Raw genomic sequence first — 13,821 nt, forward strand, 5'->3', positions numbered from 1 at the left:
AAAACTGGGTGACTGGGAAACAAAGTTGCAGATGAAATTAAGTGTTGATAAATGTAAAGTAATGCACAGTGGAAAACATAATCCCAACTGTACATATAAAATGATGTGGGTCTAAATTAGCTGTGATCACTTGAGAGAGATCTGGAGTCATTGTGGATAGTTCTCTGAAAACATCCACTCAATATGCAGAGGTAGTTGGGAATGTTTACAGAACGTTGGGAATCATTAAGAAAGTGATCGAAAATAAGAGAGAAAATATCATATTGCCTCTATATAAATCGATGGTATGCCCACATCTTGAATATTGTGTACAAGTGTGGTTGCCCCATGTCAAAAAACATATTGGATTTGGGAAAGGTTCAGAAAAGAGCAACAAAAATGATTAGGGGTATGGAACAGCTTCCATATGAGGAGAGATTAGAAAGGTTGGGTCTTTTCAGCTTGGAAAAGAGGTGTCTAAAGTGGGATATGATAGATGTAAAATCATGACGGGTTGGAGAAAGTAAGGAAGTGTTGTTTATGCCCTCTCATAACACAAGAACTAGGGCTCACCAAATGAAATTAATAGGCAGCAGGTTTAAAACAAACAAAAGGAAGTATTTCTTCACACAATGCACAGTCAAACTGTGGAACTCTTTGCCAGAGGATGTGGTGAAGGCCAAGACTATAACAGGGTTCAAAAAAGAACTAGATAAATTCATGGAGGATAGGTCCATCAATGGCTATTAGCCAGGATAGGCAGGGATGGTGTCCCTAGCCTATGTTTGCCAGAAGCTGAGAATTGCTGATGGGATGGCCAATGGATCACTTGATTACCTGTTCTGTTCATTCCCTCTGGGGCACTTGGCGTTGGCCTCTGTCGGAAGACAGCTTATTGGGCTAGATGGACCTTGGTCTGACCCAGTATGGCTATTCTTGTGTACCTTTAGAGTTGGGTTTACTTTTTTTGGAGGGGGTGGGTCCATGATCTTTCCAGCTCCCATAAAATATCACTTTCTTACATAAAATTGCTGAGAGGCAAAATATGAATGTTGTTAATTCTTTAAAGCTTGTATGTATATACATACATGTAGTCCCTTGATTTTTGGGGATTCCATTTAAGTAGCGTAAATTAGTTGCACATCTGATACTGATTTGTTTTTATTGCTCATAGTAAGCTGTTTTTCAAGTGTTGTTTGGTTAATTATTTGACTTGGTTGAAAGGTGCTAGTTTAATATGTTTGCTTGGTTTTTAAATGCCAAGTAAATCAAAACTGAAAGACTCTAATAAGCTGTTGTAGTGAAGAGTGTAGTTCTTGCCCTTAACATAAGTATCCATTTTTGAGGCATAGGTTTAGAAGGCTTAGAGTGAAATCCTGACTCCATGGAAGTTGATCAAAATTCTCATCGACTACTGTGGGGGGTCATGATTTCACCCATTGGGTCATTAAGATACCTTAAATTTAAAGCGAATTGTGAAGCCTCATCAAAATGACTATTTGCTCTGCATGGTTCATCCTAACCTTTTCCAAAAAAAACACTTTTTTTTTATGTAAGGCTCAGGTTTTGTGTTGGATATTTTTAATAAAAAGTCATGGACAGGTCACTGGAAATGAACAAAAATTCATGGCAGCCTGTGACCTGTCCCTGACTTTCACTAAAAATATCCCTCACACATGTATTTGAGCAAAGTGCTACCAAACTACTAATATATATGGAAATACACATTTTAATATACTGCTTAATGTCACAAGTCTCTGATCACTAACAGATAACTGTACTATGGGAGAGGTGATTAGTTTAGAATACTACATTATTATTGAAAGGTAAGAGAAACCAAGCATGTATTAAGGAAAACAGGAAATAAAGTTATGATATTGAATTAGATAATATTGTGATGAAAGTAGTATGTAAAGTTTGCACAGCATGTTTAACTTAATTCTGTCAGGCACTATTCTCTCCTAAAATGTGCAGACATTCAAATTAGCAACAATGGTCTAGCTAGGGAGGAGCCCAAACACCTGGAACTCCTTTCTCCTCCTCACAACAAAAGACATTGAGAGAAACTAAGGGCATGTCTACACTACAAACTTAGCTTGACTTCAGTTGACATACAGCCACGACGCTAATTAAGTCAGATGTGCATGTCTAGACTATAGTCCTTGTGTCGATGGAGAGTGTCTTCACTAGCAGCTTTTGTGTTGATGCAAAGAGCAGCGCACTGTGGGTAGATATCCCACAGTGCAATTCGTCACAGGTGGTTTTGGGAAGGCTTTGCAATGCCTCATGGAAACAAAACATTCTTGCATAGGTGAATGGGAACATGGCTTGAATGTCCATGATGCAGTTTTCTCCCTCTCATGATTCCATCTGCATCCCATAATGTTTTGTGCCTTTTTTCAAAAGGCTGGCATAGTTACATATACACCATCTCTAGAGAAGCAAGGACTCTACACAGCTGTGCTCTGTTGTGGTGAGCATTGCAAACCCCACGCACCTTATCCTTCAGTATTTCCAGAGCCACAAGAGAAACTGCCCTGTGGAACATGGCAGTGTCCTTCAAGTAACAATGCTGTGAGCCATGGAACAAAACAATTCATGGTTGCTGTTGGCAGTAGCACAGCAGCTGAATATGGTGGAGCGCTGTTTCTGGTCCCGAGAAACAATCACTGACTGGTGGCATCACATCGTTATGCAGGTCTGGGATGATGAGTAGTGACTGCAGAACTTTTGTATATGCAAGGCCACTTTCCAGTAATTGCGTACAGAGCTCTCCCCGGCACAGCGACACTAAAATGAGACTTGCTCTGCCTGGAGAAACTAGTGGCAGTTGCTGTCTGGAAGCTTGCAATGCTACCGGTCAGTGGGGAATCAATCTGGAGTTGGGAAATTTCCATTGAGATTGCTGTGATCCAAAGATGGAGGGCCATTAGTCATCTTCTGCTATGAATGGTTGTGACTTTGGGCAATGTTCAGGAGATACTGCATGGTTTTGCTGCAGTGGGGTTCCCTAACTGCAGTGGGGCGATAGATGGCACACTCATCCCTGTCTTGGCACCAGATCACCTTGCTACAGAGTACATAAACGGAAAGGGATACTTTTCAATGGAGTTGCAGGTGCTGGTGGATCACTGGGTGCGTTTTACCATCATCAATGTGGGATGCACTGGGAAGGTGCCTGACACCCACATCTTTAAGAGCACAGGCCTGTTCAGAAAACTGCAAGCAGGGATTTCCTTTCTGGATCACAAAATCACTATTAAAGATGTTGAAATGCAAATATTGATTCTGGAACATCCAGCCTACCTCTTATTCCTATGGCTTGTGAAGCCGTACATCGGACACCTGGACAGGAGCACTTCAATAATAGGCTCAGCAAGTCCAAATGGCAGTTGAATATCTTTTGGCTATTTGAAGGGTCATTGGCACAGTTTGCTCACTAGGGTAGACTTCTGTGGGGAAAAAAAAATCCCCATGGTGGTAGCTGCCTGCTGTATGCTTCGTAATATGTGTGAAGCAAAAGGAGAGAAGTTTCCACAAGGCTGGGGCTTGGAGGTGAATAGGCTGTCTGCTAATTTTGAGCAGCCAGATACCGGGGCTATAAAAGCTCAGCATGGAGCAGTGCATCTCAGAGAAGTTTTGAAAACCCATTTTATTAATGACACACCGTGACATGTTGCTTTTCTGTTTTTGCATGCGAATAGTCTGAACGTTGCCATTACTGCTCTGTGTGTGTAGTAATGTAACAATGGAAATGCACTTCTTGCTTTTCTCTGATAGTGATTCCCAGCACTCACCAACTAGACCCGCCTCCCAGCCTCCTGCTTGGGAGACAACCCCACACTCCATTAAACTCCTGGCCCCTCCAAAGGCACTACCGGTGTGGGGTATGTGGGAGGGGTGTACTTGATGCCTGGGGAATGGGCTGCAACCCACCAACTCATCCTGCATGGAGGGCCACCACAGTGGTGGTTATGACTGAGGGGAGTTTGGCCTACTGTTTACAATGTGGAGGGGATGGGAGCCAGGGCTCCTGGGTTCTAGCCACAACTCCAGCTGTGTGTGAACTCGTTCACACACCCCATGCCTAAGTTTCCCTAGCCATCCCTCCTCCCCCAGTGCTTTGAATTAGTAACTATTTCATTTTTAAGAAATGGACTTTTATTGTACACATATATAAACAAAAATGTGACCTCGAATTAAACCTGGGAAACACATTCATCTTTTGTTCAAAAACAAACTGGCCTTGCCTGTCACACATCAGTATATGTGCAGCTGTGAGTCTGTACGCCATCCAGGGTTGAGTGGAAAAGATATTGTACTGGGCCCTCATGCCTAGTGGAATGTGTGTGTGTGTGTGGGGGGGAAATGGGAGTATGGTGATTTTGGAATGCCAAAATCTACAGCCGCAGGGGCTGTAGAGCTTCAAGATGTTTCTCCTGGAGATCAACCAGACACCTAAACATGTCTGTCTGTTCCTTCAGAATCCCCAACATCTCCTGCTGCATGCCATACTTACTCTCCTGGTCTTTTATCCTGCTCATAATGTCCTTTCTTTCTTTCTTTCTTTTCTTCCCTGTAAGAGCAATCCTCCACGCCCTCTGGTCAGTGTCCACTGTCCCAGAGGCATTCATTATCTCATTAAACATGTCATCGCGCATTCTCTTTCACCTTCATCTTATCTGAGAGAGCCTGTCTGATGGTGTGGAGGAAGAGTTGAAGGCCACACTTTCAGCTGTAAAACATGCAAAGCACAAAGGAACAATTGTCCGTGCAGACCCGGTATCCAGTGCAGATTTGCTACATAAAAATCACTCCCCAGAATCCACGCAAGTGTGAAGCGGAACATTTTCATTTCTACAAGGAATTCATTGAACCAGTTTGCCGTCCCAGCTGTGATAAGTACAGCTGGGGGACAAGGGCGCTAGAATGTCTGCAGAAGAGGGGGGCAGCCCACGATGGGATCGTAGTGGTCCAGGGGCCATGCCCCTACCCTTGGTAATGTGGGATTAGTGTGGAGGTCAGGGACTGGCGTTTCCCCTCCCAAACTGCAAGCCTTGGTAGGGGCATCACTGGGGATTGCCTGCTATAGCCACCACAACATAGTCATTAATCCCCCACCCCCGCCCGTAGCCATTGCTGCTCTGTGGCACCCAAGGTACCACCCTCTGCCCAGTCTAGAAGCTGGATCCAGGCAAAGGTAAGAGCCTCCCATGGAGCCCGGGCCACTGTGGGAAGGCCCAGACCCTCCACCTACCCCAGTCAGAGTTATGGGGTGGCCCATGTCCCCACACTCTGCCTGCCTGAGGCTTGCAGTTTGTGGGGGAAATGTTAATTCCTGCCACCCAAACCACAACCATGTGAAACAGTGGGTAGTCATGGCCCACCTGATTCCAGTGACCCTGCCTTATTGTCACTCCTGGTTCTGGAGCCCCGGTGGTGGGGGAAAAGGGGAAAAATCATGGGGGGGCACACAGACACTAGTGTTTGCCGCTTGAGCAATTGAAATGAATAGTACCACAGTCTCCTGTAGGTGATCCTAGCTGATATTACACTCTTGAGGGTAACAAGTGGCAAGGGAACAGCTGCTGCATGCAGCCAGGTACAGACCAGGGCTTTATGCTGCTGGGCTGTGTACTGTGATGGTGCCTGCCAAATTAATACTGGAGTGGCTTGGGAAAGTGTCCTACCACTGTGGAAGAAATAAGGCAGCCCTCCACAGAAACCTTCCACAAAGGATTGAGATCTCTATGAAGGATCCCTGGGACATCCCTGTGTATGTAATTCGCAGGTCACCCTCTGCCTAGATGGTCCAGACAATGAGAATCAGCTGCTTTACTTCTACTGGTTATTTAAATAAAAAATAGCAAATAAGAATATGTGATCCCACCATATTAATGCTAAGTGCATACTCACTAGAGGTTCCTTCTCTGGCATCATGCTCAGCCACACTGCATTGCTGCGACTGGCTGGACTGCGCTGGGGTTACAAACTGTTCCTGACTCTCCGGGACAGTGGCTCCCCTACTTGCCTGTCTCCCATCTTCCTCCTCCAACACCACCTCCTCAGTCTTGCCTGCAGTGGCCTGAGACTCTGACTCGAGGTGTCCATGTGGCTCTTGGGGGTCATGGTGGGGTCACCTCAGAGTATAGCCTACTGCAGCTTGTAAAAGTGGCATGTCTGCAGTGCTGTACCATGGTGACTGTTTGCCTTCTGATAAACCTGATGCAACTCCTTTCCTTTCTCTTGGAACTGCTGCTGGTCCCTCTTGTAGTCCTTCTCCAACATACTCCAAGAAATCTTCTCATAGATGTCCATATTTCTACAACTTGATCTGAGCTGTGCCTGCACAGCTCTTCTCCCTATACACTCAAGGGATCCACCACCTTTGTGTACTCCAGGTCAGGAGTGCTTTTGGAGCATGGAGTTGGCCTACTCAGCTGGACAGACAAGCTTTCCACCACAAACAAACAGAAAATGGGAATTCAGAGTTCCCAGCCCTTTAATAGGGAAGGGGCTGTTTCCTGTGTACCTGGGTGAAATTGATATGTACCAGGCTTGTTATCCCAAGGGGAGTCTCTGACACACTTTACACCAAACGCACTGCATCAGGTAGAATAAACAAACCGATTTATTTGCTATAAAGATAGATTCTTAAGTGATTATAAGTCAAAGCATAACAAGTCAGATTTGGTGAAATGAAATAAAAGCAAAAAGGATTCTAAGCTGATCTTAAGACTTTCAATGTCCTTACAACTTACATGCTTCTCACGACAGGCTGGCTCTTCAGCCAGGCTCTCCCCTTTGATCAGTGGTTCAGTCGTTTGGTGGTGGTGGTGTCTGTAGATGTAGGTGGAAGAGACAGAGTATGGCAAAATGTCTCTCCTTTTATCATATCCTTTCTTTCCTCTTGGTTTTGCCCCATCCCACTTCAGAGTCAGGTGAGCATTACCTCATTGCAGTCCCGAACTACCCAAAGGAAGGGTGTGACTCCCTCCAGGGTCTAACGGATTCTTTTGTTGTTGCCTAAGCCAGTGTCCATTGTTCCTGTGAGGCTGGGCTGGGTTTGTCCCATCCATGCCCTGACGAGGTGTGAACTGTCTCTCTGTTCTTGAAGAGTTTTTGCATGGGCTTGCTTTAAGCCATCAGGATACATTTTCACCCTCATAACTATATATATGAAATTATAACCTATAACATTCCTGTAATAATTACTATGACATCACTGTAACAACCATGCTCAGTGCATTATGAGCCTTCCGAAGACACCCAAAATGACAAACTTTTCATTGGATACCACACAATTATTTTATAAAGATGAACATGGTGGTGTAGGGTGCCCTCCCCCAGGTACAGAGTGTCACAGACGGTCCACATCTATTTGTTCCTTATACAGTAGATGTAATAAATATTTAATAGTCCTAGTTGAATATTTTTAAAAAAAGTAATTTAACTTTCATAAAAACTAAAATTCCAAGGCATATTATTATATGATTATAATGCTTTTGTTATAAATCTAATAAGTATGTACCATTTTTTCAGAGTAAGCTGTAGCTTTCCATCCATGTGATGTTCTGAATATGTGGACTAAAATTTTAAATATGACTTGTTGAAGCTTATATTGGTACCCCATAGTTAAGTTTGAGTTTTAATTCTGTTGTAACTCTTCATTTGCTCATGGTTCTACTCTGTTTTGAACAGAGTAAAAATACCCTTTGCTGTATTTTCCAGTCCAACTTTGCACATACATAGTGGAAAAATCAAAACAGAAGACTTGTGGTAACTTAACCTGCTTTGTAGCTGCCTTTGTCGTTGTGGGTTTTTTTTCTTAGTGTAAAGAAAATAGTTGCCATTTTAAGGCTATGAATAGTCTTATCTATGTACAGTATCATGAAAAAGTATTAATGCATCATTTGGCATATCACTGTTTTCTCCTGGGGGAATTCTGCACCACTGGGCGTGCGCAGAATTTATTTCCCCCACAGATTTCTTTGCTTCCCTGCAGAAAAATGTCTTTCTGCCAGGGAAGCAAAGGGAAGCTCCAAGAACAGTCATGCACCATCCCCTAGCTGTGCAGGTACATTGTTTCAGGAATCCCAGCCAGTGGCTTCTACCCTGAGCCGGTATCAGCTGCTAGTCCTGGCTGAGCTGGAGGCAGAAGAAGACGGGACTTCCTCTTCACCTGCAAGGAGTGTCTGGGGTTGTGTCAGACCCACCCCCAGAAACCTCCCTCAGCTGCAAGAAGTTCAGCATCCTCCCTTGCTTCCTTCCCCCATCTCTCATTGGCTGTTGGGGGAGGGGTCATTGTACGGGGAGCTGGTCCCCCATCTGCCCAACCCCCATGCATCTGGACCTCCCATACCCAGACACGCCCACCAAGCCTCACCCCATACACTCAGAACCTGCCTAGCCCTCCATACCCAAACCCCAGCCCACTGAACCTCACCTCCTGCACCTACTTCCCACTGAGCTCCCTGCACTCAAACCTCTACCTGATGAGCCCTTGCCACTGGCCCTCAATTAGCTGCACCCAGACCTCTCGGCTGAGCCCCAACCATTTTCACCTGGAAGCCCCAGCAGCGTACCATTGCCCCTGCACCTGGAATGCCTCCAATGAGCTCTGTGCATCTAGCTCCCCCACACCAAGACTCCCCACTCAGCTGCCTGCACCAAATTGTCTCACAGAATCCTCTCACCTGGATCCCCCCCCCACACTGCGCCCCTCCACACTTCTATCCTGCCTAGCTGAGCTTGTGTGCCCCACACCTGGTAGTTCTGGGGCAGGCCAAGAGCTTAGGCTGTGTCAGGATCATTTGCAGCCTCGCCACTGAGTCTGTGTCCCTGGGGTGGGGAGGCTGCAGGGTGATTTCCCAACTTCGTGTAGCCAGTGGCCTGTGCTCCCTACTGCCATGCTGGATTTATTTATTGACAAATAAAACTTATAGTTTACTTTTGTTTTTTGTACAGAACACAAAGTAATAATAGTGGGACTTGACAATGCAGGAAAGACCACCATTCTTTACCAGTTGTAAGTATATGAGCTATTTAAAACTTCTGTTTGTTTGATACTTTCTTTCACAATTAATGTATGGGACTTGACTGAAAATTCTGGAGTACCCAGAGCTTAGCTCGTCCAAGGAAGTTATTGTCATTCAATAATACTTAAGTTTTGTGTGTATAGTAATAAAATAGATACAGATGTTGAATTGTTTAGAGCTGAGCTTCATGTTAATCAGATACTCAGTACAGAATATCATACAGTGCTCTCGAGGACAAAAAATAAATCTCTGCAATTGAGATCTTTGGTAATTGATGAGTGGTAAAATCCTTTTACATATTGGTGAAAGCTTCCAGAAAGTAACTTGATTTAAAATTCTTATCTGCCTTTATTTTTAGTCAGTTTGCAAAACCCACATACAGACCATTATTTCCAAAAGAAGAAAAAAATGGCATCTTCCCCCTACTCAAAGGCATGTCACTGGTGGAACTAACAATTCCTTCAGAATAATATTTCATCATGCTGCCATGGCTCCTGCAATAAATGGCTATGGGTCTGTAGCTGTAGTTAAAAACAAAACAAACTCTTCCTTACCTCACAAGAGTATAAAGGATAAATCTGTAAATACTTGGGAAGCCTACAATTACTGTGATGATGAAAGTGGTATATACATTTAGATAGAAAGAAATAAAGAATGTTTCCCCAAAACCTTTTCTTCTGTACTCTACATTGACAAAATAAACCATTGTTTTAAAGTTGGTACTGAGGTATTTTCAGCTGCAGATACAGAATTTCTTTCAGAAGCTATTGTGAAATCAGACAACCTTTACATTTTCCATGTGCTTTGACAACTTTATCTTCAGATTATTCTAGCAAGATCAAAAATATTGTCTCTAGTGATGATGACCTGTTGTATCATGGCAACTTTTGTTTTGAAACAAGTACATTTTTTAGATTTTTACTAATACTAACAAAGTGTTAATCAGATTTAACTTTTCTGTACCGGATGTTCATGTATAATTGTATACATATTTATCCGTATCTATGATATGTACTACTACAAATGCAGATAAAAGGACAGACTCTTCATTCATTGATTGTAACTCATAACATGCACCCAAATTGAATAAATCTTTTACACAAAAGACGTCTCTATATATCTTTAATACATTATTATTTTATCTTTTTAATAAAAATTTAGATGAAAAAGACTATTTTAAATAATTGCTTTAAAGGAATGAAAAGGATTTACTTTTTGTTATACAAACTTGTCACAATATACGACTGATACATTAGGAAATTTCAAGATATTGCTAATTAGTTCTTGTGGTGTGATGTTTTTTCCATTAGCTTAATGAATGAAGTGGTCCACACATCTCCAACCATAGGAAGCAATGTTGAAGAAATAGTAGTAAAAAATACCCATTTCCTTATGTGGGATATTGGAGGACAGGAGTCATTACGGTCATCGTGGAATACCTATTATTCAAATACAGAGGTATGTGAAGTTGCTCCCAAACTGTAAAATAAAGCAAATAAATGTAGATTTCAGTCCTGATAGCTTGGATGGAGATTACATTAATGGGATATGGAAGAATTTACCCATATGCGAGGACAGAATTTAGGCCCAAATGCAGTAGATGATATAAGGTCATGGCTCTGTATTTTCGTTAAATCAAGCTTTTAGATCAGTGGGTTCTCAACCAGGGGTCTGCATAATCCTGCGGGTACACTGCGGTCTTCCGGGGGTACATCAGCTCATCTAGGTATTTGTCTAGTTTTACAACAGGCTACAGAAAAAGCACTGGCGAAGTCAGTACAAACTAAAATTTCATATAATGACTTGTTTATACTGTTCTATATGCTATACACTGAAATGTAAGTACAATATTTATATTCCAATTGGTTTATTTTGTAATTATATGGTAAAAATGAGAAAGTAAGCAATTTTTCAGTAATAGCATGCAGTGACACTTGCTTACAAAATCAGAAATAAAAGTAATTTTTAAGGGGAAACTTGAGGTATGCAAGACAAATCGGACTCCTGAAAGGGGTACAGTAGTCTGGAAAGGTTTTGCGCCACTGTTTTAGTGGAACAAAAATTGTGTTTCAAGTGAACAGAGTAATTCTTAATGTATTTTAACTCCAGACGTAGATCTGCACATCTGAATATGTGTATTATCATAGATATTTCAGGATCAGGAGATATTTTAGTGTGGTTTTTTGTTTTTGTTTTTGAAATTTGTCACCTGCTGCTTAGGCACCCTGTAATTGAGTACTACAGTAGAAACAAAGATACATTATGTATGTGTTTAGAATGCCTTGTAATAAACTTCTATATGAGGGGATGCTGGGCTTGAAGGTTCTAAAGCAAAAAAAAATGGGACCTTTGGCACACAGCCAATTTCTTGGTAATACTTAGAATACTCTTCCATCCTGTTCTAGACAAATGATATTATTTGTCCTCTGGGATTAACAGTCCAGTTGGGCCTGTCAGTGTATGCACAGCTTGTATTTTAGATTTCAATGGTTTTATAAGAGTTTTGTTTAGCTCACAGGTTTTAAGTTAAACTGTTTTCTAACTTGTTTGAGAAAAATAAGAGCAACATATATATCGCATTTGTCCACAGTGAATGCAAAATTTAATTGGGGATGGAGACCGCAAGCGAATGGTTTAGCTTCTGTTCTCATGCGTAGTAGTGTTTTTGTGAAGCAGTGACAGTAGTGGAAAGAGAACAAAAGTTTTGCTATGCAGCACTGTATAAAAATGGTCAGCAGCTGCTTCTGCATTTATTCAGGGGACAAAAGTAACACCAGCTGAGTGGGAGGAATGATATAGCAATAAAGCTGCCATTGATAAAGGTCAGACGTGACTTCAGATGACCAATGTATTGTTTTCACTTTGGTTTATAACACTGCAAAGATGAACATGTTTGGGTTTTTTTAATTGCTGACGCCTAATAAGGCTTATGGAGATTTAATACATGCTGCACAACTTAAGTTTGCATGTGCAAAGCTCAGTCATCTGTCGCAAAGATCTTCAGACATGTTGATTTTTAATACCTTAATAAACATAGACAGACTAGTTTAGAAAAGAACAAAAACATACACTACCTTAGGTTTCAGAGTTGTTGAATAGCCATTCCACTTTCCAGTAGGCTGCCTTCCTGCTACCTAAATTCATTTCTCTGCTAGTCTCTGCAGCAGGAATTCTTACACAACACTTCCCTCAGGCTAGCACTGGAATCCTGCTTCACCCAGAAAGACGGCAGCAGAGCCCTGGGTGCTGCCTTGTCTTGCTTCAACAGTCCACTGGTGCTACTAACAAAGCAGTATAGATTGCTCTCCTCCCTTTCAAGAAATTGCAGTCATTGCACAACACTCCAAGACTTACAGGGGCTGGAATTTGGGGGAAGAGCCTGAACCTGTTAAAGACTATCCCAAATGGTAGCATGAAGTCACGTAGCCAGCTTGCGTTCTACCAACAGCTTCACACAGGGGAGCCACTATGGTACATTGTTTCTTTTGTGTTCAAATGGAACCTTTTCCCAAGTGTATGTAGTTTTATAGTAGATATGACAGTTTACTGTGTTATGATTACTGGTAATCACAGTGCGAAGGTCCAATACAATAGGACACAATGAGAAGGTGCCATTGTCTTAGTTGCATTTTTCATTCACATTTTGAAGAATTATATGTAGAAGGTGTTTTTTTTTTTTAAACAAAACAATTGTGGTCCATGTCTACAGATAACTAGTTTATCAAACAGACTTTCTGATCTTCAGTATTATAATTACATATATTAGGTATTATGTCCACTGCAGTTTTACTTTTATTTGTACAGTCCTAAATAAATCTATGAATCTATAGCCATATATAACCACAATTTTAATGTGTAGCTAAAACTAAATGTAATCTTAATGAAACAGTTTTAAAAATAGTCCCAGTTTAAGGCTTTTCTAGCTGGTTTCTCAGGTGGTAAAAACCATGATTTTACTTGGTAAAAGCCACCTCTGGTAAATACTGTCATCCCTGGTTTCAGAGCCCGGGTCAACTGACCTGGGTTTGTGCTACGATGCTAAATAACATTGTAGATGCTCTGGATCCCAGGTGCAGAGGGTGGGATGGTCTGAGAGCCCAGGCTCCCTTCAGTCCAAAATGGAGCTTCTTAGGTCAATGGGAGGTTTGCCCAGAAATTGAATGTAGAGCTTTATGTGGTGGTTTAACTTTTTAATTCTTTCTTCTATTCAGTATCATTCAGTGGAAAAATGCTCCCCTTTAAGACCGTGTTATTTCTACTCTTTATTTTCCTTCCTCAGGCTTCTCTCTCTCTCTCTCCCCCCACTGTTTTCTGTCTCTCCATTTTCTTCACTGCAGCCACTGACTTCGCCTGTCAGTGGGCTTCATTCCCAATTCATTTTTATTCCACCACAAAAATGTGAAATAGTTGATGACACTTTATATGTCAGCATTGTTGGGATTTCCACTCTAACATGAGATAAATGGCAGGAGAGATCTAGTCTATGCGTTGCAAGTTTGACATCACTGGTCTAGAGATTCCAGTTAAAATAAGGGCCCTTAAGTGCTATGTGAATGCAAAGCTCAGGCCTCCAACAAGCACTGAGATCTTCTCTGTGCTATTGGCAATTAGATTTTTTTTTTTTTAAGCCCAGATAGTAACAGGTGAAAATGTATTTCTAAAATGCCTCACTTTACGGTGCATTTGGGGGAATCCAACCTTAGACATACATTTCTGATACATAAGGCATACTGACTAAGTGATCATTGCTCTGTGCCTGGCTTTCAACTATGCAGTCACCACGGGTCAAATTTCCATTATGCAC

General features: G+C 42.1%; 1 protein-coding gene across 6 annotated transcripts in view; it reads left to right on the top strand.

The window, feature by feature from the left end:
* The window catches only part of ARL5B (ADP ribosylation factor like GTPase 5B), a 30,585-nt gene that overhangs the window by 1,741 nt on the left and 15,023 nt on the right, over positions 1-13,821 (top strand). For 5 of the 6 annotated variants that reach the window (XR_006279431.1, XM_043509410.1, XM_038390895.2 and 2 more), the window contains exons 2-3: positions 8,947-9,007; positions 10,328-10,475. Coding sequence is in view for 5 of the 6 variants with exons in the window: in XM_038390895.2 (XP_038246823.1) it covers positions 8,947-9,007; positions 10,328-10,475 (209 nt within the window). In the remaining variant the exon portion in view is untranslated. Of the gene's footprint in view, positions 1-2,385; positions 2,678-8,946; positions 9,008-10,327; positions 10,476-13,821 lie in introns of all 6 variants that reach the window. The other variant, XM_043509411.1, reaches the window with a different exon arrangement.

This window comes from Dermochelys coriacea, chromosome 2 (genome assembly GCF_009764565.3).
Source record: "Dermochelys coriacea isolate rDerCor1 chromosome 2, rDerCor1.pri.v4, whole genome shotgun sequence".
Lineage (NCBI taxonomy): Eukaryota > Metazoa > Chordata > Testudines > Dermochelyidae > Dermochelys > Dermochelys coriacea.